This window comes from Scyliorhinus torazame, chromosome 14 (assembly GCF_047496885.1).
Source record: "Scyliorhinus torazame isolate Kashiwa2021f chromosome 14, sScyTor2.1, whole genome shotgun sequence".
NCBI lineage: Eukaryota > Metazoa > Chordata > Chondrichthyes > Carcharhiniformes > Scyliorhinidae > Scyliorhinus > Scyliorhinus torazame.
Window position 1 is genome coordinate 43,886,579 of NC_092720.1, and position 27,066 is coordinate 43,913,644.

Genomic DNA, 27,066 nt, shown 5'->3' on the forward strand with positions numbered 1-27,066 from the left:
TGTACAGCACTGAGAAAACTAAGTGCCCGTTAGTTCAAGTCAGCTTCTTTAATAAAAGTCCAAACCTGTTCTGGTGTCTCAAAGTAGTAGTGGAGTTCCTCAAACGTAACGCAAAGCTTCGCAGGATACAGCATTCCAAACCTCACCTTTTTGTAGAGGGCTGCCTTTACCTTGATGAATCCTGCACGCCTCTTGACCAGCTCCGTTCCCAAGTCCTGGTAGATGCGCACCTCATAATTCTCCCATCTGCTGCTCCTCTCCGCCTTGGCCCATCACAGCACACATTCCCTATCAACAAGCCGGTGAAAGCGGACCACCAAGGCCCTCGGTCGGTCGCCCATCCTGGGCTTCCTTGCGGGGGCTCTGTGCGCCCCATCCAACTCCAGGGGTCGGGGAAGGCCTCCGGCCCCATCAGCGCCTCGAGCATACCTTTCACGTATGCACCCACATCCGACCCCTCGCAGCCCTCTGGGAAGCCAGCGATCCTCAAATTCTGCCTCCTGGCTCTGTTCCCCAGCTCTTCAAGCTGCTCCTGCATCCTCCACTGGCGGGCGTTCAGCTCTTCCACCTCATGCTCCAGCTCCGCCACCGTGTCCGCCTGGCTGGAGAGCTTCACCTCGACCTGCCTGAGTGCCTTCTGGACCGCCTGCGCCTCGACCATTCAGTCCATTACCGCCCTCATCGGGTCCAACGTGTCCCTCTTCAATTCGGCGAAGCAATTCTTAAAAAAACTCCATCTGCTGTTCCCTTGGCCAGTGAGCCTCAGCTCCCTGGTCCCTGCCGTCCGCCATGTTTTGTCGCCTGGCCTGGGGTACCCGCTGCTCCCGCTTCGAGCCCTGCCGCTCCACTCGACCACTTCTTCTCCAGCTGCTCATACCCTGGGGGGGGGAAGCCTCTTCCCTATCGTCCCCTCAACCTATCCAGGTTGCCAGGTCCCGCAAAAGTCCGTTTAAAAGGTCCGTTTGCCCATCGCGGGCGGGAGTGATCCAACCTGCGACCTGCTTCCTCGAGGGTGCCACCAGAAGTTCGGATAATCATTCCTGAGCAGCTGATCAAGGTCGGTTATATCAAGGCTACAAGAGTAAGGCAGAGGCTGAATGCTCTCACCTCCTGACGCTTGAAAGATTTTCTGCCATCTACAAGGTTCAAGCCAGGAATATGATGGAATGGGGTAGCAATGGTTAGCACTGCTGCCTTACGACACCGAAGACCTGGGTTCGATCCTGGCCCCAGGTCGCTGTCCATGTGAAGTTTGCACATTCTCCCCATGTCTGCATTGGCCTCACCCCCACAACCCAAAGATATGCCAGGTAGGTGGATTGGCCATGCTAAATTGCTCCATAATTGAGTACTCTAAATTTATTTTTTTAAAAGGAATATAATGGAATACCCACAACCTAACTTGATGGGTGCAGCCACAGCAATACTGGAACTCAACACTGTGATATGGTACGAATAAAGTAATGGCATGATGGGAAGACTGGTCAAAATATTTGATACAATGTAAGAAATACTGCCCTAACCATTTCAGATCCCTGTAAGACTAATAAGGCCGACTCTGCATAACTTGAAGTATGAATAAGATCAGGGAAGATCAAGCCATTCCAAAATACCGGACCTTGGCAACTCCTGATAAGACTAACTCGTCATAACCCAGGGCCGTAGGAATAAGACAAGATAAGGTCAGGAAGAAATAAGTCTCCTCCGACCTCTCCATGTTCCCTCCAAGGACAAGATAATGATATGAGTGATGGGACAAAGAGCCCAATAAGGTCAGCAGGCATTGCTTCCGTTTCTACTTCCGATCGAATTCCTGACTAAGCTGTAGTCACGCAATCTTGATAATGATAATGTATAAATACTGAACTGATTTTCTGTAAAAGCACGGACTTGAGAAGGAATCCGCAGTTTCACTAACTGCTCTCTGACCAAGTTTCAGCCATTACTGCATGCAGTCTCTTTGTAAATAAAGCTTTGTTATTTTGTCTCAACGAGCGTTGTTGAATCTTTCTACTACAGAAGCAGGAAAATATTGACTACAACAAGACCATCTCGGGTGGTGGAGTTTGCATGACCGGTGTTCCGACCACTGGGCTCAAAAGCTACCATCTCCATCACCAGAACACTATGGATGTGTAGTATGCACGATCTGCAGGATATACTGTAGTGTTCCACCAAAATTAATTGGAGAGCATTTCCCTCCTTCGTCGCAATCGTCAGTGACGGGCATTGTTGTGGGAACGATATAGCATCCTTAAAGATACACACTATACTGATTTGGATTTGTTCGTCACTACATCATCCTCTGATCCATGCATCTATTAATATTGCGTGAGCACACTCACCACAATGACTGCAGTGGTTCGAGAAGAATGCCCACCACTTCCTCCAGGATAATGGCTAACCGGGTTGAGCAGTAAATAAGGCCTGTATCCAGTGTCAGTCACATCTCCAGAGTAAATTATTAAAATTTACTAAATCTTTGCATGCATGAACTGTGGCCAGTTTATTTTAATAACACCAGTCAACTTGGATGGCATGGAGTGCACAAGGTGGTTCTTAACAGTTTCAAGTTTTTCAAGGAAAAAATGAGAGGGGGAAATCAAATTATTTTTATGGGGAACATGAACACCTCAAGTTTCTGTCTGAATCACATCATTCTGACTTGGACATGATCACACTTCTCGGTCAAAATCGTACAGTACAGAATAGGTCCTGCGGCCCATCAAATCTGCACCAACAAAAAAATACTCTAAATCTACATTAAGCCGACTTCCCAGCACTTGGTCATAGCCTTGAATGTTACGGCATTTCAATTGCTCATCCAAGTACTTTTTAGAGATTGAGGTTTCATGAGAATGATGAATCCCACAATGGGAAAAGGGAGGGCAGACAATGACTTACTGGCTAAAATGCTTGCAGTTGGGAAAGAACCACTTGTTGTGTCAATAGTTAACAATTCCTGGTGTAAACATCACAAATAGAACACAAAATATCTCATGTATATTCAAATCATTCCTGTTTCTTTCAAGTGAAAATCAATGTATGTTGTTGCAACGTAAGCTACCTCTAGCTTTACATTTGAGTTGGGGCGGAAGGTGGTGCAGTGGTTAGCACTGCTGCCTCATGGCGTTGATGACCTGTTTTCGGTCCCGGCCCCAGGTCACTGTCTGTGTGAAGTTTGCACATTCTCTCTGTGCCTGCGTGGGTCTCACCTCCACAAACCCAAAGATGTGCAGAGTAGGTGGATTGGCCGCGCTAAATTACCCCTTAATTGGAAGAAAAAAAAATTGGTACTCTAAATTAAAAAAAAAAAAAACATTTTAAGCTTTACATTTGAGTTATGATTATCTAAATTGTCTGCAAATTAATTAGCAGCTTAGCGTATTAATATTGCATTTCCTGGACATTTATTCCAGATGATTGGATGCTAACTGATCACCCTGCCGTAAACCGAAACAATGCGTGTCTGTAGAGTCCGGAGTCTGGTTGCATCTGTTACGATGTTTTAGTTTACAGTCTGTGACCTCGATTGTAGCATAGACAATCGCTGCTTATCAGAAAGCTGGTTGTGACTGCGCATGCAGTGATCAGATGTTCTAATTGAATACCAGTAGGAGAAAGGGTGGAATTTCAGGAGTGAAGCTGAAAATGATGATCCATTAAAGGTGCTTTTAAGGTAGTTTCTAGTGCGGGTGAATAATTAATTTGGTTCAACAGAAAGCAAGTGATGTTGGCTGTGTGAGATTTCTTTTGAAGGAATTAATGTGAGTATCATACAGTAAAGCCTTCATCCAGAATGGTTGTACTTGAGATTACCAAACTGTTGCGGATTGCAGCATTTACCCTACCAAAATGTGCTTCATGGTGTTTGTGTTGATGCTTTTTTGAGACCCTTCAAAAGAATACTATTAAACAAGACCCGTGGTTTCAAAATCCTAACACAAGTGGCAGGCTCTCAGCCACTATAATAAGTCAAATACTGAGTGACATTGGCAAGTAGTTAAAATATTCTCTGTACCTAATTCTTTTCAGAAGAGCTGTTATATTATTTAAATTTAACGAGTGTGGGATTGTTTTCATGTTCTGTATTCATCTGTCGTCACTGTGGATGACGGTTAAACTGTAGCATAAAATTCCAGATCAACTTCAGAAATGTTGACAGCTGGTGTGTTCTGTTTCATCCTCTTGCCTTGAAATGCTAAGGTTTTTTCGGTTAATAATGCAGAGTTGCAAAGTGTGATTGTTTGCAGTACATGCAGTGCCAACCTTCTAATTACAGAACAGTAAAATAATTCAGTGCAGCAGCTTGTTTCTTTCCCTTCTATCCTGTTAACATTTTAATATTGTTCAGAATTTTATTTTGATTGTTTTCACTGGTTCAGTCATTTAACCACAGTTGTTCGCCCTGCATGAAACACCTGGTTGTTAAAAGCTATGACAAATATATTAATGGTTAAGTATAAGTGAGTTACAGGCAGTAATTTGAGAAGCTCACGTGAGCCATGCTAAAGTGGATTATAATGAAATTTGGAGTCCCAGGATTTTCCACCTTTGGGGGAAATCCTCTTGTTATTTGCATAGTATTTCTGTTTGCAGGTGACTTTATTTTGTCAATAATGGCAGATATTTCAGATGGCACCAATCAATGTGATGCACATCTTTAATGCACCGTGACTTTCATACAAAAGCACTAACCTTCTTCATTCTTCGAGAGAAAATCCCAAATTTACTATCCAAGCAGTTTTATTTCCAATGTACTTTGCAATGTCTTCATGGAAATTAGTGCCTGGATTCAGCCGATATCTATCTAGACTGATGTATTGTTAATGATATGTATAATGGGGGCAGCACGGTGGCGCAGTGGGTTAGCCCCCTGTTGCCTCACGGCACCGAGGTCACTGGTTCAATCCCGGCTCTGGGTCACTGTCCGTGTGGAGTTTGCACATTCTCCCAGTGTTTGCGTGAGTTTCGCCCCCACAACCCAAAGATGTGCAGGCTAGGTTGATTGGCCATGCTAAATTGCTCCTTAATTGGAAAAAAAAAATGAATTGGGTACTTTAAATTTTTTTTTTTTTAAATGATGTGGATAATGATGGAGCAGAAATCAATCAGTTTCCAGAGATGGTTTTAACTTTGCTCTCACTGTAATTGATACTGTTGCCATTGTATCAAAACTTCTGTACCTGATGCAGAGCCAATACCTAGCTGCTTGCATAAAAGTGAAAGATACCTTGATTGTTTTAACAAATTAACTTTAACAAAGGTCAAGGTCTTTTGTCAAGGAGTGACAAAACCAAAAAGCAAACAGTTGCTTTTACTGGAGAGGAGCATGTGTTTATTCATTGTTTAGCTTAGCTCGGAGGTGGGTAAGAGAAATGCATATTGATTTACGAAATCTTTTCTTCTCCAGAATACAGCAGATTTGAAGCCAAAATCCACGATCTACGTGAGCAGATGATGAACAGCAGCATTAGCTCAGGATCAGGGTCGCTGCGCACCAGCCAGAAGCGTTCCCTTTATGTCAGGTAAAAGAAAAAGGCAAACTTGCGCTCTACTTTTGAAAAGAGGGCCCCCAGTACGTGTTGTGCTCTTTAAACTACAAATTGTTCAGAGCTGCACTGCAGTTCCCAAATGTCTTTAAGCCTCACGCAGCTCGAAACCTTAACATTATGCTGTTTTCATTGCCAGAGCATTGAATATTTCATGTTATGTATGCGAGTATCAGGTGCTTGACATCAAAGGAGGAAATGTTCTCTCCGAGATGGATTTGTGTACATAAATATGCACGGTCTCTTTGTAGTTGACCAACCTCTTTTATGTTGCCATGTTGATTATGAAAGTTGCATCTTAAATTATTTTCTATTCAGTTGAGTGAACGATCTTTCATTGTATGTTCTGTAAGTATTTTCCAGAAATAGCTTTATCACAATTATCTACTTTTTGAATAGACCATCACAACCTGAATTGGAGTTTAATTGTTTTTTTGAAAGTCCACTGGATCATTTTCTGATTCAGTAATAAGTAGAAATGTGTGAAAAATAATGCAACTGCTGTGACGTCTTGTGAAATGTATGTCACTCTGATATCTGTTCGAGTTGCATTTTGAGTGCTGGTCCTATGGGCGTTTCTCTAACTTATTGCCTCAATGCCTGCTAGCATGCTTAGGATTTCTTACAACGCCGCCTTTCATTTAAAACATTTTTAATTGGCTATTTTTGAATATGATACTGCTCATCTCCAGCCCCTTGATTATTGCCTTAATTTGCTAATTACGGAGAATCTGTTTCATTCATAATGCTGGGTACTTGTGAATGCTGTTCGCAGAAAACAAAGATTGTCAACAGAACCATTACTTGCATCTGTCTAGCAGTGTGCCACAGGTCTGTTGTACAACACCAATCAGTTATTTTAAAAAGATATACTTATATGAAACATAAGTTTGTTTTTTAATTTTTATATACAAGATTTTTTAAATAAAAGGTGGGTGTAGTCACACCAAAAACATTTAAAATTACCTGAAGACTGTTTCAGTTTGAGCAAAAAGTAAAGATAAATTGGCAAATAGTGAAATTAAGGAAAGCAAATGTTGCTTGAGGCATATATATAGGCTAGAACCTAACAAAGAGTTCCCTGCTCCTCTTTATCCTAAGATCTTTTACATTCAACCAGAAGGCAGACAAGCTAGCAGAAATTCTGAACCGAAATAGAGAAAGTGTGATTTGCCCAGATTCACTTTCGAATATACAAATTAGGAGCTGCAATAAGCCACTCGGTCCCTCGAGCCTGCTGCACCATTCAACAAGATCATGGCTGACCTGATTGTAACCTCAATCCCACATTCCCACCTTTCCCCGAGTAACTCTTACCCCCTTGCTTATCTAGAATCCATCTACCTCTGCCTTAAAAATATTCAGACTCTCTTTCTCAAAAGGGGGAGGAAGAAATTTCCAAAGACTCAACACTTTCTAAAATAGAATTTCTCAACACCTGTCTCAATGGGTGACCCTTTTTAAAAAATATTTTTATTCAAAGCAGAGCATGCATAAACATGAACACATGATCATTCAAAAACCATAAAACAATCCCCACAATTTGACATTTTCTCCCCTTAACCTCCCCCAAACCCACTGGCAACAAACAAGTTCTCAAACAGAGACAAGAACAACTTGTACATATATGTGCATAGATCATTGAAGCTGGCAGGACAGCTGGAGAGAGCAGTTAATAGAACTTATAGTATTCTGGTCTTTATTAATAGGGACATAGAGTACAAGAGCAAGGAGATTATGCTGAACTTACACAAGACAACACATGGACCTCAGCTGGGATATTCTATACAGTTCTGGGCACCACATGATAGGAAGGATGTGAAGATATTGGAGAGAGTGCAGAAGAGGTTTACAAGAATGGTTCCAGGGATGAGAAATTTCAATTAAAGAGGATAGATTTGGGAGGTTGGGATTATTCTCCTTGGCGAGAAGGTTAAGAATAAATGTTTAAAATCATGAGGCAGCTCGACGGAGTAGACAGGGAGGAACTGGCCCACTCGTAAAAGGATCAAGAATGAGAGAGTATAGATTTAAAGTGATTTGCAAAAGAAGCATGAAGACTTCTAAGCTGCTTTCAGCCTCAAACTATTTTCCACGTTACCTATGTTCTCTAGTCTATTTATTATGAAATATTCAATCCTACCTGGTGAAACAGATTTTGACCATAAGGCAATGTCCTCAGGGTAGGTTTCTTCCCTATCTTCAGTAGACAGTGTGCTTGAGCAGCGTCTTGTAGTTCCATTCGTATTTCAGAGTGCACATCGTGTTCATGTTTTTCAGGCAATGTGTTTCTTGAAATTGGCAAGTCAAAGTCATCAGACAAGTCACCAAAACCTTTTGTGGATGTTGTTGTTGAGGATGAATGGGCACTGCTCAATGCATCAAACCTTTTAAAGTAAAGTGTGAAACATTATTTTTCCCTAGCTTTGTCCTCTTGCCAGACCCTCAACGTCCTGTTTTTGACTGCCATATTCATCATGTCTCTTCATATTGATTTGGGGATGATCTGTCTTGATTTAAACGATTCATGAATAAGTCTTCAGAATCTTTTTGATTCATTTTTTATTGGGATGTGAGCTTTGCTGCCTAGGCCAGCATTTTTTCCCCATCTCTAATTGCCCTTCAGAAGGTGGTGGTGAGCTGCTGTCTTGAACCGCTGCAGTCCACGGTGCTGTCCAGGATTTTGACCCAGTGACAGTGAACGAGCGGCGATATATTTCCAAGTCAGGATGGTGAGTGACCTGGAGAGAAACCTCCAGGTGGTGGTATTCACATTTATCTGCTGCCAACGCCCTTCTAGATGGTCATGGCCGTGGATTTTGAAGGTGGTGCCCTGGTGAGTTCCTGCAGTGCATCTTGTAGATGGTACACACTGCTGCTACTATGCGTCGGTAGTGAATGGAGCAAATGCTTCTGGAAAGTGTGACAATCAAGCCGGCTTCTTTGCCCTGGATGGTGTCGAGCTTCTTGAGTGCTGTTGGAGCTGCACTCATCCAGCCAAGTGGGAAGTATTCCATCACACTCCTGACTTTGCCTTGTAGATGGTGGACAGGTTTTGAGGAGTCAGGACGTGAGTTACTCGCCACAGGATTCCTAGCTTCTGACCTGCTCTTGTAGCCATAGTATTTGTATGGTGGTCCAGTTCAGTTTGAGGTTAATGGTAACCCCCAGGATGATAGGGGATTCGGTGATGGTAATGCCATTGAATGTCATAGGGCGATTGTTTGATTCTTCAGTCGAATGAAGCCTCCTTAAACAACCGTAACCGATTGTCTAAGCTGCTCAAAAGCCGTGACAAATTAAACAACGCTTATGAGTTGGTAAGGGGTAGCCTTTGAAAATTGTGAAAAGAATTGATGTGAGGATGAGAGTCAATTCACTGTCAAAATCCTACCAGAGTAACTGGCTGCTGGCAATTTTTGGGAAAGCTGTGATTACGATGGATGGTCAAGGCAAGCCGGGTACCATAAAATACACCATAACCGATCAGAGAGAAATGGCTGACACCAAGGCAGCAAGTTCAAACATGCAAAGCAATAAGAAGAAAGAAGATGTTAGTTGCTGCCCAGTCTCCTCACTAAGCGCTGCTTGACTGGCCTCTGGTTCTGATCGAGGAGCCCCGCTTCCACTGGCCACTGCTCCCCGATTCTCCGAGACACGATGCCAGCGCTTGTCTGGCCTCCTTTGCATCGATTGCTGCTCTGCTCTCGCTTGGGTGGCCAGGCCTCGAGCCTCGATATCTGTGTGTGCTCCTGCCTGGCGGCTGGCTGTCTGGCCTGATGGTCACTGTTCTTTTTGGTTGGTTGCCTTCCCCCTCAGCCCTGGAGGTCGAGAGCTGCTCCCTTTGACAGCTGTTGGCCAGCGCTGCCGCCTCTGCTCGTTCAAGGCTTTGCAGGCTTGCACCCGATGTTAGGTCGGCAACCTCACTTTTTTACTCAGGCTACCTGGCAGACTCAATGCCAGAAGCCTGGCTGCTGCTTTGCACCTTTAGTCAGTGAAAGTTCAGAAACTTCACACCAATTCAGGAGATCCATGTCTGAACTGTTCTAAGTCACCACCTCTCAACGTATGGCAAATTCTTTTCCTGCTCCAAAGGGAAGTCCACCAATCACAGTCCGCTGTTCTGTATTGCCTGCTGATAGACTCGAGTCTATCAATACATTTAGATCTACAAAGACCCTGACTGGTGTTCCCATCACAACAGTCACCTCTCCCTATGGGGCCCCATGCAGCAGCGTTGTGTATTATTGAAAGTTTGCCTCTGATAGACTGGTTCAGTGAGTGGCAAGAAGGTGGCAATGGAGTATAATCTGGGGAAGTGTACGGTTATTACTTTGTAAGAATAAAAAAGCCAAATTTTTCAAAAATTGTGAAGCATATAATGTTGATATTCAAAGGGACTTGGAGGAACACAACGTTAGCTTCCATGTCCAGCAAGCAATTAGGAGAGCAATTTGCATGTTGGTCTTTACTGCAAAGGGATTGGAGTATAAGAATATGGAGGCCTTGCTACAATTGTGCAGGACTTTGGGAGAACATATTTGGAATCATGTGTGCAGTTTTGGTCTCTATACTTAAGGAAGGATATACTTGTGATGGAGGTGGTACAGCGAAGGTTCACTAGATTGTTCTCTGAATGACAGGGTTGGCCTCTGATGAGCGGCTGAGTACATTGGACTTGTATCCTCTGGAATTTAGAACAATGAGCATTGATCTCGTACGAGAGCCTGAAGGGGCTTGACAGAGTAAACACACAGGTTGTGTCCCTAGCTGCAGATGGGCATAGCCTCAGGATCATTTGGAATGAGAAGAGAAATTTCTGCACTCAAAAGGGTGTGAATCTTTGGAATTCTCTGTTTGGATGCTGCAGCGTTGAATATAAGTTTGAGACGGACGGAATTCAGGAGGTGGGTGGGAAAGCGGATCAGCTATATTGAATGGTGGAACTGGCTTGTCTTCTGCTCCTATATCTTATGACCAGATAATCAGATGTTGATTGATAGTTAAATATTAGACAGGGCAACAGGGATAACCCCGCTTCTCCTTTTCAAAATAGAGCCATCGATCTTTTACATACACCTGCGAGGGAAGATAGCACCTCTGAGAGTGCAGCACTCCCTCAGTAGTGCCATTCTTGATTCTTTCTTTGTGCTCAAGTCCTGAAGTGGATCTTGAACCAAGAACCTGATGACTGAGGCGAGAATGCTACTAACTGAACCACATCTGACCGCTTGACTGTAAAGTAGTGATTGAATTGCATCCGCATGCCCTTGTACACTCATTGACTGTCGTCTAATTCCGCCTTGACTTAAGATGATATAACATAACATAGAATTACAGTGCAGAAGGAGGCCATTCGGCCCATCGAGACTGCACCGGCTCTTGGAAAGAGCACCCTACCCAAGGTCAACACCTGCACCCTATTCCCATAACCCAGTAACCCCACCCAACACTAAGGGCAATTTTGGACACTATGGGCAATTTAGCATGGCCAATCCACCTAACGCGCACATCTTTGGACTGCGGGAGGAAACCGGAGCACCCGGAGGAAACCCTCGCACACACGGGGAGAACGTGCAGACTCCGCACAGACAGTGACCCAAGCCGGGAATCAAACCTGGGACCCTGGAGCGGTGAAGCAATTGTGCTAACCACTATGCTACTGTGCTGCCCTCTGTGCACACCCCCACATTGTACTCCAATTCCCTTGCAACAAAAGCCAACATGACATTTGCCTCCCTAATTGCTTGTTGCACCTGCATGTTAACTTTCTGCTTTCCTTCCAAGAGCGCACTCTGAACATCAACATTTACAAGTCTCAGACAGCACAGTGGTTAGCACTGCTGCCTCACGGCACCTAGGACCCGGGTTCGATCCCAGCCCCGGGTCACTGTCCGTGTGCAGTTTGCACATTCTCCCCATGTCTGCATGGGTTTCACCCCCACAACCCAAAGATGTGCAGGGTCGGTGATCTCAGGAAAACACCTGGCAAGCATTCAACAGGTATCAGTATATTAAAGATCCTTTGCATGATCAGAAACTAACCACAGACACTATTTCTTTGGCTTCCGGATAGATGCCATTTGTTGTAGCTTTAAGAAAAAAATGTTAGCAGCAGCTGACTTTTAACGTGTCTGTTTACCAAGGAGAAACAATCCAAATAAGTACCATACTTAGTTTTTGTGACACCAAGCATCAATGTTGGGGCCCTTTCCATGTTCCCTGGTCCACCTCAACAGTGTTACATGGTCACAGGTGAACTTAGAAATTGTGCAAATGCATTACACTAATCTGGTTGATAGTGTCATGTCTGTCTTCGAGGCGGGGTAACCTCCCCCTATCCTCAGCGGGCAGGGTTCAGACTATTAAGATTAACGTACCAAGACTTTTATTTCTTTTTCAATGTCTCCCCATTCTTCTCCCCGAGTCTTTTCCTGATAAAAGCAACCAATTAATGTCCTCCCTTATTTGGGCGGGTGAGATACCCAAGGACCCATGGGGCCTTGCTCCAAAGACAGTCAGGGGGCTTTGCTCTACTGAATTTATTGTTTTACAATTGGACAGCCAATATTCAGAAGATATTGTTGTGGTTCAGTGATCCTGGTTCCATATGGGGACGAATGGAAGCGAGTTTCTAGTCTTGTTGCAATGATTACTGCATTGTTGTCTTTCCTCCTGATTTTCCCTGAATCCCGTGGTGGTGTGCACCCTGAGAATTTGGAAGCAATTGAGGCTGGATTTTATGCTCTGTTCGCTAGCCCCCATCTGAAACAAACATGTTTTTCTGTCAGTGGGTTTGGACTCAATATTAAAGTTTTGGGAGGGGAAGGTTTTGGAGACCTGTTTATGGAGGGAAGGTTTGCCAGTTTTAAACAGTTGGTGGAGAAATTCCAACTGCCTGCTACTTTCAGGATTTGCGATTTTCGCACAGAGGGGATCCTTTCCCTTGGAACTACCATCTTCCCTGTTGAAGAGGATTTTGTCTTTGGCTGCGTCTGATGGGGGACTATTTCAAGCATATATGGCCGTATCCTCTCAGCTGAGTCAACTCCATTGAGTGAAGTGAGGACGAAATGGGAGGGTGAATTGGATCCCATTCTGGATGGCGAGGTGTGGAGTGAGGCCCTTCGCAGGGTCAATCACATATCTTCATGTGCTTGGCTGATTCAGTTGAAGGTGGTGCACAGGGTGCATCTGACTAAAGCGAGGATGAGTGGATATTTCTCTGGGGGCGGACAAGTGTGAGTGCTGCTTTCGGGGGCTGGCTAAGCACACTCCCATGTTCTGGCCTTGTCCCAAGTTGATAAGCTTCAGGGCAGCACGGTGGCGCAGCGGGTTAACACTGTGGCCTCACAGCGCTGAGGTTCCAGGTTCGATCCCGGCTCTGGGTCACTGTCTGTGTGGAGTTTGCACATTCACCCACAACCCAAAAATGTGCAAGCTAGGTGGATTGGCCACGCCAAATTGCCCCTTAATTGGAAAAAATGATTGGGTACTCTTAAATTAAAAAAAAAAGTTGGTAAGCTTCTGGGCCTATTTCTTCAACACCATGTCAGAGATGCTCAGATGTTGATTTGGATCCTTGTCCACTGGTGGCCACATTTGCGGTCTCGGACTTGGTGCATCCAGCCTGGGATGAAGGTGGATATCATTGCCTTCACCTGGTTGATAGCCCGGAGATGACTTCTGGCTTCGGTGGAGGCCTCGTACACCGCCTAGTGCCTCAGCTTGGTTGGGTTACCTCGTGTCTTTCTTACATTTGGAGAAAGTTATGTGCACCATTGAGGGTTTTACCGAAGATGGCAACCATAAATTCATTTTTTAATGAGCTAATCACCGTCAGCTGTGATGGGGTAAGTTAAGTTTCGGGGGTTAAAGTTAATTTGTGCTTTTGTTTGTTAGTCTCTCTTCGATTGTGTAATTTTGGTTAATTGTGTTGTATAGTAATTGTGTTGCTTGGTTTTGTTTGTTATGGGGAAAAAACATTTAAAAAAGAAGAAACTGTGCAAATGCTTTCCCACCTACCAATTGTTCGGGTGCAAATGAGATGAAATTGGAGATTGTTGTGCACTGACTGCATTTGAGGGAGAAAATTCATGGCAGATTCCTGATGCACAGTTTCCCAGTATCTGGTATTTTGTTATTGGGATGGGTTGGTAATTGAAACCCAGAAAATAGGAGTAGAATATTCGGCCCTTTGTGCTAGCTCCTCCATTCAGTATGATCATGGCTGATTCTCAATCTCAATGCCATATTCCTGTTCTCGCCCCATAACTCCTGATGCCTTTAGAACATAGAACATGCAGTGCAGAAGGAGGCCATTCGACCCATCGAGTCCGAACCGACCCACTTAAGCCCTCACTTCCACCCTCTCCCCATAACCCAATAACCCCTCCTACCCTTTTTGGTCACTAAGGGCAATTTATCCGACAAAAGCGAGGATGAGTGAATATTTCTCTGGGGGCGGAATCTATTTCCATCTTAAATATATTCTTTGTCATGGCCTCCGCAGTCTTCAGTGGCAGAACATTACACAGGTCCATCACCCTATGAGAGGAGACAATTCTCCTCATCTCAGTCCGAAATGGCCTGCCCCCATTACCCCCCTATCTTCCCCACCCCACCCCACTTGCTTCTGCACTAAAATCCCAACGCAGGAATCTTGCACTCAAGGTACTTGTGAGCCTTGCTTAACAGAGTGAAAATGTGCAAATGAGCTCCCACCCTGTCCACCACCTTTTCTGAGATAGAATTTTTGACCATATCAGAGAACTCCCATTCTGATCTCAAATATATGTGTTTCTGGAATATACCGCTTCATTCACCTGAGGAAGGAGCAGCGCTCCGAAAGCTAGTGACATCGAAACAAACCTGTTGGACTTTAACCTGGTGTTGTAAGACTTCTTACTGATCTCAAAGAAAGCAGCAGACTTTATGGTGGCATGGTGGCTAACACTGCTGCCTCACAGCGCTATGGAACCGTGTTCAAATCCGACCTTGGGTGACTCTGTGGAGTTTGCACTTTCTTCCCGTGTCTGTGTGGGTTTCCTCCGGGTGCTCCAGTTTCCTCCCAGTCCAAAGATGTGCAGGTTAGGTCGATTGGTCATGCTAAATTGCACTTGGTGTCCAAAAGATTATGTGGGGTTATGGGGATAGGGTAGGGCACGGGCCTAGGTAGGGTGCTCTTTTGGAAGATCGGTGCAGACTTGAAGAGCCGAATTACCGCCTCCTACACTGTAGGGATTCTATAACTTGGGAAATTAAACAGTTGCTGGGTGTACCAATTCTAGAGCCTGAAGTTTCTAAGAGGAAGGACAAAGTGAAGGGTGGCAGCATTTTGAGATGCAGGAAATACGGAGTTAAAATTGAACATGTTCCAATCATCTATTTCAGTTTATTAAATTAGTGCTTGAACATCACATGAACTAAGGTAAATGAATTCTCCCTATCTGCGGTAAAGTCACTTTTATTTTAAAATTAAGTATCCAGAGAAAAAAGTTTTGTAATGTTGGCACCCAAGATAAAATAAGCTAATTTGTGATAACAAATTGGCTTTCAAATCTGGAGGATGGGAAGGAACAGTGTAGTTGATGGGCTTATCCACACATGGTGACAACCCCCAAGTTGTCTGGAGTTGAATTAGAAAGAAAAGTTTTTATATTCTTGAACAATGACAATGAATATTAACATTAACCTCCTTGGATCAGCAAGCTATAGTTTATCATTGTTTTTACATTTTCTCATTTATTTTGAGGGGAAGTTAACCATGAGTGGTAAAAACTGAAATTGGCAGTTGAACGATCGTTTTCAGATAATAAGTTTGCTGAAGCTTGCAGGGTTAATGACTATAATCTTTATTAATGTTAAATTCGCTCCCTTGGTACCATTATACATTTTTAAATAAATTTAGAGTACCCAATTATTTTCTTCCAATTAAGGGGCAATTTAGTGTGGCCAATCCACCTAACCTACACATGTTGGGTTGTGATGGGAGACCCACGCAGACATGGGGAGAATGTGCAAACCCCACACAGACAATGACCCAGGGCCGGGATCGAACCCGGGTCCTCAGCGCCGCAGGCAGCAATGCTAACCACTGTGCCACAGTGCCGCCCTACATTTTAACTAAGATGAAATTTAACTAAAATGAGAAAAATCTTATATCCTAGTAAAAGATAAAAGTAAAGTGAAAATTCAGAATGCGAAAATAAAATTTTTAAAATGCAGGAGATAGAATAGAAGGTAACCGATTTTAGTATGGTTGCAAAGAGAAGGGAATAAAATCAGCAGATATGTCAATCAGAGAGACATTTGAGTTAAATATTACCAGTTTGTCGGTCTGCTTATTCTTGCCCTCATCCCATATAAACAATTTTTTGCAAACTTATCAAATGGCCCGTTTACCTTTATCTTCCGTTGCAATGAAGTAGTGGTAATGTCAGTGGACTTGAAAGCCAGAGACCCAGGATAATGCTCTGTGGTCCTGGGCTCAAATCTCACCATGTCAGATGTTGGAATTTGGAATCAATAAAAACATGAGATTAAAGGTCTCATGATTTTCTTTTAATTTAGAGTACCCAATTAGTTTTTCCAATTAAGGGGCAATCCACCTAAGCAGCACATCTTTGGGTTGTGGGGGTGAAACCCACACTGAAATGGGGAAAATGTGCAAACTCCACAAAGACAGTTACCCAAGGCCGGGATTGAACCTGGGTCCTCAGTGCCGTGAGGCAGCAGTGCTAACCACTGTGCCACCGTGCCACCCTAAAAGTCTAATGATGACCAAGAAACCATTGTCAATTGTCGTAAAAACCTATCTGGTTCACGAAGGCCATTTAGGGAAGGATATCTGTTATCCTGACTTGGCCTGGCTTACACGTGACTCCAGATTCACAGCACTGTGGTTGACTTTTAAATGCCCTCAGGGATGGGCAATAAATGGTGGCCCAGCCAGTGACACCCACATCCAATGAACAAATAAAAAAAAAATGCACACGTCGATAATAAACTCTTTCTCTCTGCAGATGCTGACTGACATTTGTATTACGAGCATTTTGTCTTTTCTATTACAGTATCTTGTATGTGGTGATGAATTTTGTGATGAATTGTCGTTACTTACTTGTGTTCTTCGCTGTGTCTCTTTTAGAGCCTTGTTTGATTATGACAAGACCAAAGACAGCGGTCTCCCGAGCCAAGGCCTTAATTTCAGTTTTGGTGATATCCTGCACGTGATCAATGCATCAGATGATGAATGGTGGCAGGCTCGACAGGTAACGCCAGAGGGGGAGAGTGAAGAAATTGGAGTCATCCCAAGTAAAAGGAGGTGATTACCTTTTGTCAAGTGGGAATATGGGCATTTGGGTGGAATATCTTTTAAATACCAGGTGCTCTTTAACTGCAGGACTGCAATAGCATTTCATCATTAAAACCAAATTTACTTTTGGCAGATTAATAAGCAATACTGCACACTATTCCTACCTTTGATTAGTGGGATGTTTTGTGACTGATGCGAGAAATGAAGGAGAGGCTGATATTTTGAAAACTAGAAGAGTGCCTGCAGTCTTCAAAGTGACAAATTTAAATTGTATGAGGGTGCACTGGTGACCCAAGCTGTTGGTGCTGATGTGCATTGCAGACCAGGACTAAATTGGTCTGATGTCCTTCATCTTCTTTGTATTCTTTCACCTTTAAATAAATGTTGATCCCAGTTTTGTACCAGTTTTTAATATCATCTTCCATCATGTGGTACATAAAGACTTGATGCATATAAATGCTACAAATACTGCTGAAGTTGTACAGTGATCATTATTTAATCTAGCCATTATAATAATTGACTAGATTGTACCTAACAATTTTAACATTGACTTTGAAATTTTATAACATCAAATGACAGACATCATAGGATGATAGCAAACTAAAGGTAATATGATCATAAGGCCATTACATCCTGTAGCTTTGAATCCAAAGTTAGGTACTAATCAGATCTGATAAGATTAAAGGAAGTGAGCTTTTTGCTGAGGTCATAGTTCCAGTTATTTCAGCTTGTGTGTAATTTAATTAATTGTTCATGTGGGAAGATTGTATAAACCTGTAAGTAGAACAATAGTCTAACAAGACCCATCTCCAGCACATTGTGCCATGAAATTAGTTCCCATTTTCCCAGGTCAGGAATATTCAAGTTTGTTGACGATGAGGAAAAGGAAAGTGACTACTCTCGTGCACCTCCTAGCATCCAATCGGAAATAGTCAAAGAAATCTACAAGGAAATTAGAGTTGTAAAACTCCGATTTTGTTTATTCATTTAAATAGAGACTATTTGCAGGGGTAAAGGTGAATTTAATGCAGATTGAGAATGTGTGTTATGGACAGGGGAGTAGGGATAAACTGAAACCCCAATTCTCTTCTGTCTATAATCAGTGTGGTTTATTTTTTATTTGTGTGTTTCTAAACCCCTGTTAGTGTGTGGTCAATTTAAAGGTTCCGTTGGTTGAAACACCCTGAAAGATCTTAATGTTACGTCAGTCACACACCGCACACTCCAACAAGATGCAATTAAAGAAGATAGTGCACTTGTACAAGGTTTAAGCCAAAGGAATAGTTAACAGTTCACATGTATTTGAGAGAACAGTGACAAAAGCTTTGTTCTGCTCTTTAATTGTGGGTACGATAATTTCAAGTAGCTGGATTTGGAATCCTTCGATGAGAAGACTGTCCAGTAGGGCACTTGTGGTTGTTGTATAAATTGGTCCTGTTTCTTTATAGATGAACCCAGAACTTTGTAATCAGATTGTTTAAGCCCCTGTGTTCTTAAAGGGCAACGGTGACACAACCTTGGTCTGCAGCTGATATCTTGTCAGTATCATCCTGCCCCTAGGCCGCCTTGTGAGGTTTTGGATAAAATAATTTCAGTATCAGAGAACCAGCTTTTGTCGCATGTTCAACAGTCATTGATATGCAGGAGTAGGTTTTTCACACTTGTGATAACTGGTCTTGTCTGCTTTCCTTTATTACATTGCAAACATGGAGACAATGGACTCCGAGACTCTCTATTTAGGAGTAAGCTTCAAATAATGGCAGGTGTGAATTCCACAAAGGAATGCTGGCTAGGCATCTTTGATCAAGAGTGGACCCCCATCCATTGTGATTCAATTTGAACTTTCTAGAAGCTTGATAGGCTATGTTCAAGTTGCAATGGTCACCGGACTCCTTTGGCGGGCATTAACAGTTCATTAGTGTCCATTTTTAAATAAATGAAGGCAATTCCAAAAACTTTTATACAAGCACAATTAAAGTTATGAATATGACACCTCTTTTATTGGGCATGACATATGTATGAAACAAAAGGGTTCTCTACACATCTAATTAATGATCATCTTCTGTCTCGTAACTAACAGCAATGGTATTTTGATTGTAGAAAATAATGCTGGCTATAGGCGGAACTAGTAATCGTAAGCAGTTATTTTTTTAAAACCCACCGGAAATCTGAAATGAAAGTATAATGTTAAATACACGGCAGACCCTTTAGTATCTAGAAAGATGTTGGCCCTCCAGCATGAAAACTGAACAATGATAAATGCATCTGAGAAAATGCGGATGCAAGAGAGAACAAATGCCAGTTGGGGCTAGTGAAATTGAATTGTGCAATGGAAAGATAAACTGTAAGCATGCGCAGGTTGATATTTCTAGATGTTAATGGGGCAAGTTACCTAATGTTTTTTTGCTTCATCAGAGAGTGGGACTTACCCCCCATCTAAATTCAAAGGTTCACTTGTGGCCTCACATCAATATCCTGAGGATAACCATTGTCCAGAAACTGAACTGGGCTAGCCATATAAATACTGTGACTACAAGAGCAGGTGAATGATTGGGAATTCTGTGGAAAGTAACTCGCCTCCTGACTCCTAAATCCTGTCCATAAAGACCATAAACAATAGGAGTAGGCCGTTCGGCCCCTCTAGTCTGCTCCACCGTTCAATAGGATCATGGCTGATCCGACATTCCTCGTGACTACTTTCCTGCCCTTTTCCCTCATCTGCAAGGCACAAGTCCAGATTGTGATGATATGCTTTCCACTTGCCTGGTGAGTGCAGCACCAACAACACTCATGAAGCTCAACATCATCCAGGACAAAGCAGCCGCTTGTTTGTCACCCTATCCAGCACCTTAAACATTCAGTCCCTCCACCATCAATGTGCAGTAGCAGCAGTGTAAACCATCTACAAGATTCACCATAGCAACTCAAGGCTCCTTCCACAGCACCTTCTAAGCCTGTGACCTCTACTACCTAGAAAGACAAAGGCAGCAGTTGCATGGGAACATCGCCTGAAAATTCTCCTCCCAAGTTGCACAGTTTAAAACTGTTGGTCACAATCCTGGAACTCTCTTCCGAACAGCACTGTGGGTGTACCTGTACCAGATGGGTTGCTGTGGTTCAAGAGGCAGGTCACCACCACCTTATTAGTGGTGGGCAGTAAATGCTGGTTTGACCAGCGGCGCGTTCACCCTATGAATATTTTTTTTAATGTTATTGGAAAGCACCAGATTTATATCAAATCACAATTGTTATCCTGTTATTAATTAGTATAACTTAAGTCAATTCAGGGCGGCACAGTGGTTAGCACTGCTGCATCACAGAGCTAGGGACCCGGGTTCAATTCCGACCATGGGAATTGCCTGTGTGGAGTCTGCACGTTCTCCCCGTATCTGCGTGGGTTGCCTCCAGATGCTCCGGTTTCCTCCCACAGTCCAAAGATGTGCAGGTTGGGTGGATTGGCCAATATAAATTGTCCCTGAGTATCCAAAGCTTAGTGGGATTATGGGGTTACAGAGATGGGGCAACGGAGTGGGCCTAGGTAGGGTACTCTTTCAGAGGGTCGGTGCAGACCTGATGGGCCAAATGGCCCCCTTCTGCACTGTAGGAATTCTGTGATGAAATTAGCATTTTGTCATGGAGTCAGCAGATTTTATTTCCATTGGCAAAGTGTTATAGAACATAGATCAGCACAAATTAGTAACCTGATCAGTTGCCATACTTGGAGTGAGTGTCAGTGAATTACTTGTTTGCTGTTTCTTGATATGGGTACTACAGAAGAAAAAATTGAAAGTTGTGCTAACCCAGCTCTTCAGTAGTTCAGTGGGTGCAGAATGGACCATCTAGGATAATCTACATCTGCCATTAATAATTAAGGCACCATGCTAATTTTGACCATTTCTTCCTATTTTATATTTCCCAGAAGAATTGTCAGTTACTGCAAAATTTAGCTATTTGCAGGATTTGGGTGGCACAGTGGCACAATGGTTAGCACTGCTGCCTACAACGCTGAGGACCCGGGTTCGATCCCGGCCCCGGGTCACTGTCCGTATGGGGTTTGCACATTCTCCCAGTGTCTGCGTGGGTTTCACCCCCACAACCCAAAGATGTGCAGGTTAGGTGGATTGGACACGCTAAATTGCCCCTTAATTGGGTAAAAAATAATTGTGTACACTACATTTTTTGTTTAAACAATTTGCAGCATTTTCTTTACTCGGAAGCAAATTTGCCACCAGTCAATTTTAGTAAGTGTCTAACACTGGGTGTCATTTGGTCTTCTGACTGTCTTCAAAACGTCCAATTTTCAAGTGAACTTTTCACATCCTCCAGGTGATTTGCTGTCAATGCATCATGTTGTACTTCTGAAAGTAAGATTGCTTGTGAAGTTGCTTTGATGTGTTTTCTTTTTAAGCATTTAAATCTTAAATTAAAGCATTTCACATTTTGATGGTTGTTCCTTAGTCAAGTTATGAATTTCAGATTTGAAATGAGACTGGGTGCATGCTAAACAAATATCATCCATTTTAGAAAGCGAACAAATCAGCCAACCTGTAAAATTGATGAAAAAGGTCAAGATTTTTCTCAATAAAATGGCTGTTTTAAAAACAGAAAATAGTTTAAATTCCTCCCATAGAACTAGTGTAGAAGTCAAAACAATCACATTGAAAGTTAGAGGAAAGGGCACTAACAAAGAACCAGCTCCATTCACCAGACTAACTCTGATCAAATGTTGCCAACAAACCCCAAAGCCCCTTCTATTTAACTACCCACAGTGCCATCAATACAAGTGATTGAAAACCCACCACTCCTAATGTAATGCAAATCACAACCAGCTACAGTGAAATGAAATAAAGTAAACAACTTCTGCCTCCCCTCCCTCCACAGGGGTTCTGTGGTTTGCTTCAGTGAGATTTGTTCTCCATGAACTGTACTAGTGTCTCAATTAACAAAATTCATTCATTTGGAAAGGAAAATACAGTGTTGGACCTTCGATACTTCTTTCAACCTAACTTTCACAGGTTTACATGTAAACGAGGTAACATTCATATTCCATCTTAGCAACAGAACAAAACCAGGCAATATAAAACTGTTAATTGAAACTTAAATGCATACTACTTTAGGAGCTTTGGAGTAGGCTTTACAACTATTTTACCTGCTCTTTTGGATTGCTTTGTCAGCATGTTGTGTACCTTGGAAGCTGAATTTGAATGTTCAACATTAGCTGACTGCTGTGCAATGAAATTTTCATGTGAATGCAGAAGGGACAATGGAATCAAGATGCATAATGCCATTTGCTTCATGTTATCTTTGCCATCTGCCAGTGAGCTGTTATTTTTAGTCCAAACTTAATGCATCAGGCAAAATGAGTGGAATATGTAACACCTTCTGAGAATAATCTTGAACGAGATTCTAATTTCTGAGGATTCATTATAAATCAATGTCAAAACCCAATGAACATAGAACACAGAACGATACAGTGCAGTACAGGCCCTTCGGCCCACGATGTTGCACCAAAACAAAAGCCATCTAACCTACACTATGCCATTATCGAAGACGAACAACCTCCTCACTAATATATAATAGAATGTGGAACACACGTGCTGCCAGTTGTAATCTGTTTTACAATGACAAACAATTATTTGGATTACAATAGTCCTAGCTAACATCAATTTTCGATTTGACACAGCAATGTTGATTCTAATCAGACAATTGGAGATTAAAGCTGTGAAGTTCTGCATCTGACATCTGGAGATTTACAGCATTTTCCTTAGTCCCCAAAAAGCACAATTTAGAAATTGGTTACATGGCGACACACTAGCACAGTGGTTAGCACTGTTGCTTCACAGCGCCAGGGACTCGGGTTCGAGTCCAGGCTTGGGTCACTGTGTGGAGTCTGCACGTTCTCCCTGTGTCTGAGTGGGTTTCCTCCGGGTACTCCAGTTTCCTCCCACAAGTCCCAAAAGACATGCTTGTTAGGTGAATTTGACATTCTGAATTCTCCCTCCATGTACCCAAACAGGCGCCGGAGTGTGGCAACGAGGGGATTTTCACAGTAACTTAAATTGCAGTGTTAATATGTAAGCCTACTCGTGACACTAAGAAAGACACTATTTTCCCATTCTATCTGTGTGTTGTTTAACTGGTTATAAAATATAACCAGCAAACGTCTTTTTCAGATGGAATGCTCTGGTTCACTGGGTGTTAGCTTTGGCTCAGTGGTGGTGCTCTTGCCTCAGAGTCAGATAGGCATGGGTCCATTTCCACAAAAGGCAAGCACATGATCTTGACTGAGTGCAATTCAGAGTGAGGGCTGCATTATCATTGATGCTGCATTTCAGAGGAGGTACAGAAATACTGGCTGTGCTTAAGATTGGTATCTCACCAGGACTGCATCAGTCTGAGGGAATTTGCAGATGACACAAAACTTGAAAATCGTGTGAACAGTGAGGAAAACTGGGACAGACTTCAAGAGGACATAGGCGGGCTGGTGGAACGGGTGGACAAATAGCAAGATGAAATTTAATGCAGAGAAGTGTGAAATGGTTCATTTTGTTCGGAAGACGAGAGGAAACAATATTAAATAAAGGGTGGATTCTGAACTGGATGCTGGAACAGAGTCCGGGGTGTATATGTGCACAAATCATTGAAAATAGCAGGGGAGGTTGCGAAAACCGTTATTGAGATATACAAAATATTGTTTTCTTCTAATTAAGGGGCAATTCAGTGTGGCCAGTCCACCTACCCTGCACATCTTTGGGTTGTGGGGGTGAGACCCACGCAGACACTGGGAGAAGTGCAAACTCCACAGTGACCCAGGGCAGGGATCGAACCCGAGTCCTGAATGCTGTGAGGCAGCAGTGCTAACCACTGCTCCACCTTGCCACCCTAGATATACAGAATCGTTGGCTTTTGAAATATACACATAGAGAAAAGTGAACTTTTATAAAACACTGGTTCATCCTCTGCTAGAACATTGTGTCTGCTAGAGTATGGTGTACTTTTATAAGATTGTGAAGGCATCCAAGGAAGTGCATAAAAGATTTATGAGAATGGCTTCAGTTATGTGAAGAAATTGGGCAACCTGGGTTTTTATCCTTTAGAGAACAGAGGTTTGAGGGAAGATTCTATAGAAGTGCTCAAAATCATAAGGGGCTGAGAGAGAGCAAAACTATTCCCATTTGAGAGAGCAAAACTATTCCCATTTGTGGAAGAGTAAAGAACCAGATGACACTGATTTAAGGTGACTGGCAAAAGGACCGAAGGTAATATGAGGAAAAGCATTTTTTAACAGTGAGTAGGATCTGGAACATATGACCTGAGAGCATAGTGGAGGCAACTTCAATTGTAACTTTCAGAAGGAATTGGGTAATTATCTGAATTTTTTAAAATTGCAGGGCCACAGGGGAGAAAGGTGGGGGAGTGGGACTATTTGAGCTCTTCTTGCAGAGAGCCACCATAGACATGATGGGCCAAATGGCTGCCTTCTGTGTTGTGACCGTTCTATGATTCCCTAGGCCCTACTACCTTCTCAGGTGGACTTAAAAGACCCAACAGCATTAACTGAAGTAGAACAGGCTAGTTTAATAGTGCACTGTCCAATATTTATTCCTCGCCAACACACTTAGCTGTTCCAATGTCCTTTAGTCTGGGCTCCTGCCCTTTCTAACCGTCTATAAATCTGAGCTCATCTTTTTCTCACCTGCACTAGTTCCCACTCCCTAGCACTGCCAGCCACCACCATGCTCACTGACCCACAGTGGCTCCCAGTCTCCCATCCTTGATTAATCAAATTCTCACCCTTTTGTCCAAATCATTGCTCCTTTTCCAGTCCTACCCTTCCAAGCATTTTATATTTTCTTTGCTTAACTCTTTTGGAAGCTCCACTCCGTGCCCTGCCCGGTGACAGTTATGCCTTCAGCCACCTAGGCCTAATTTCTGGATTTCCCTAACTACTACTACTTTGGTAATGATTAACAAGTTAGGCCATTCATCTTTAAACTTTTTTAATTCTCAGTTCTATGAATCGTGATCAAGGTGAGGGGTGATCATCACTGCAAATTTGCGGAATACATTATTTTCCTCCTTTACAAAGAGCAAATAATTAAAGGGTCTTAAATGTATCTGAAATTCAGACCTGCTCAGATATTTTGGGCTGTGGGTCCACTTGAAAATTTGATTCCCTTTTTAGATTCTGGATTGTTTTCATATTTTTAATAATTATCCAGCTTGACTTGCTATTTTCTAAAAACGTGGCTGACAGCCTCGGAAACTGTTGTAAATACCACTAGAACTTCTTATAAACTTGGATTTATTTAAACTTGATATGGTAGCAATTATCTAAATTACACGTACCTTTGTTCAATCTAAAATGGAGTTGCACTGCTCTGACAGTCTGTGCTGCAGGGTTTCTGTGTTTCTGTTAATTAACCATGTAGCTGAAATGTCATTCAACCCCAGTTCAGCGCCATCACTTGCCATTTTTACCCACCTTGTGAAAACGATTCTTCCTTATTTGGCTTTAACAAAGATCAGCTCATAGACGTTCATAAAGGGAATATTCCAGGGTATGGGTCTTTAGTGGTCACCTAGCTCTCTTTCTCCCAATGATCCATTTTTTTGGAAGTAGCCAAAGCAAATATTATCCCATGGATTGATATTTCTAGTCAAGTTGAATGACTCTTCACAGTGGCTTTATTTTATTTGTTCCTGGGATATGGGTGTCGCTGGCAATACCAGCATTTATTACCCATCTCCCGTTCCCCTTGAGAAGGTGGTGTTGTGCTGTTTTCTTGATCTGTTCAAGTTGGTGAGGTGCATGTGCACCCACCGGACTGTTATGTATGAAGTTACAGATGGACACAGGCTCAGGAGTAGGCCATTCAATCAAGGTTGATCATCTACCATAGTAATCATAGAATTTACAGTGCAGAAGGAGGCCATTCGGCCTCTATGCCATTTTTCCTCACCAGCCCCATTTCCTTAAATGACTTGCCCCATATTCTAAGACTGTATCCCCTGGTTCTAGATTCACCAGACAGGGAAAACATCCTACCTAAATCTACCCTGTCACGTCCTGTAAAGATTCGGTAAGTTTCAATGCGATCACCTCTCATTCTGCAAAACGCGAGAGGATACAAGCCCAATTTCCTCGATCTCTCCTCATAAAACAATCCCAGAAATTAGCCGGGTAAACCTCCGCTGTACTCCCTCAATGGCAGGTTCCGGGATTTGTCCCAGCAATAGCAAAAGAACAGCGATATTATTCCAAGTCAGGATGGTATGCTTTGTTGTGGATGGGGAGTAGCATATCATACTGAGGAATGCAAAATAATGTAATAATGAAAGGTTTCAGTGCGTAGCAACTATAGTGGGTATGTAATCCACTAAGGATAAGTCAAAGCAGGTCTTCAAAGCACTGAGTTAGGTTTGAAATATTGCACTCAGTTTTGCTCATCAACTCTGGAAAAATCTGACCATTAGAAAAAGTTTAAGTACGAACAAGAAGGCATCATAGGTCTGGGTCTTAAATTACAAACCGAACAATGGAAGACAGGAAAGGAATCTTTGTCCATGCAACCTGTGTAATACAATTGTGATACCTTATCTAACACAATAAATTGACTCCAACTCTCCAAAAGCCAAAAGATGATTTACCAATTTGAGCGAAAACAAATTGGGGAAATTCATTGAAACAGTCAAAACTTTCCCAAGCGGTCACCCAAACCGTGAATTCTCTGCAGTGCCTCCACTTTTATAAGAGGTGATCTCCACTTCAGCCAGAAATGTACCCAATTCTTGCTTCAAGACATTCAGTGAATCGACATCCATTGTGTGAGCTCGCAGCCTGTTTCCGAGCACCTCTATTTTCGGGGGGGGTGGTTTAACTCGGTTAGCTGGATGGCTGGTTCGTGATGGAGAGCAAGGCCAACGGTGCGAGTTCCAATTCCTGCACCAGCTGAGGTGTTATATGTGAAGGTCCCACCTTCTCAACCTTCGGTGATCCTCTGGTTAAACCCCCACCAGTCGGCTCTCCCCCTGTCCGCGTGGAGTTTGCACGTTCTCCCCATGTCTGCCTGGGCCACATCCCCACAACCCTAAAGATGTGCAGGGTAGGTGGATTGGCCACGCTCAATTGCCTCTTAATTGGTTACTCTAAATTTATTTTTAAAAACTCTGTTTCTCTCTGCACAGATGCTGCCAGAC

At 42.9% G+C, this 27,066-nt stretch overlaps 1 protein-coding gene across 26 annotated transcripts in view; it reads left to right on the forward strand.

The window, feature by feature from the left end:
* The window catches only part of LOC140389677 (disks large homolog 1), a 486,438-nt gene that overhangs the window by 416,162 nt on the left and 43,210 nt on the right, over positions 1 to 27,066 (forward strand). For all 26 annotated transcript variants that reach the window (XM_072474027.1, XM_072474028.1, XM_072474029.1 and 23 more), the window contains 2 exons: positions 5,414 to 5,528; positions 16,699 to 16,875. In XM_072474027.1, coding sequence (XP_072330128.1) covers positions 5,414 to 5,528; positions 16,699 to 16,875 — 292 coding nt within the window. The remainder of the gene's footprint in view (positions 1 to 5,413; positions 5,529 to 16,698; positions 16,876 to 27,066) is intronic.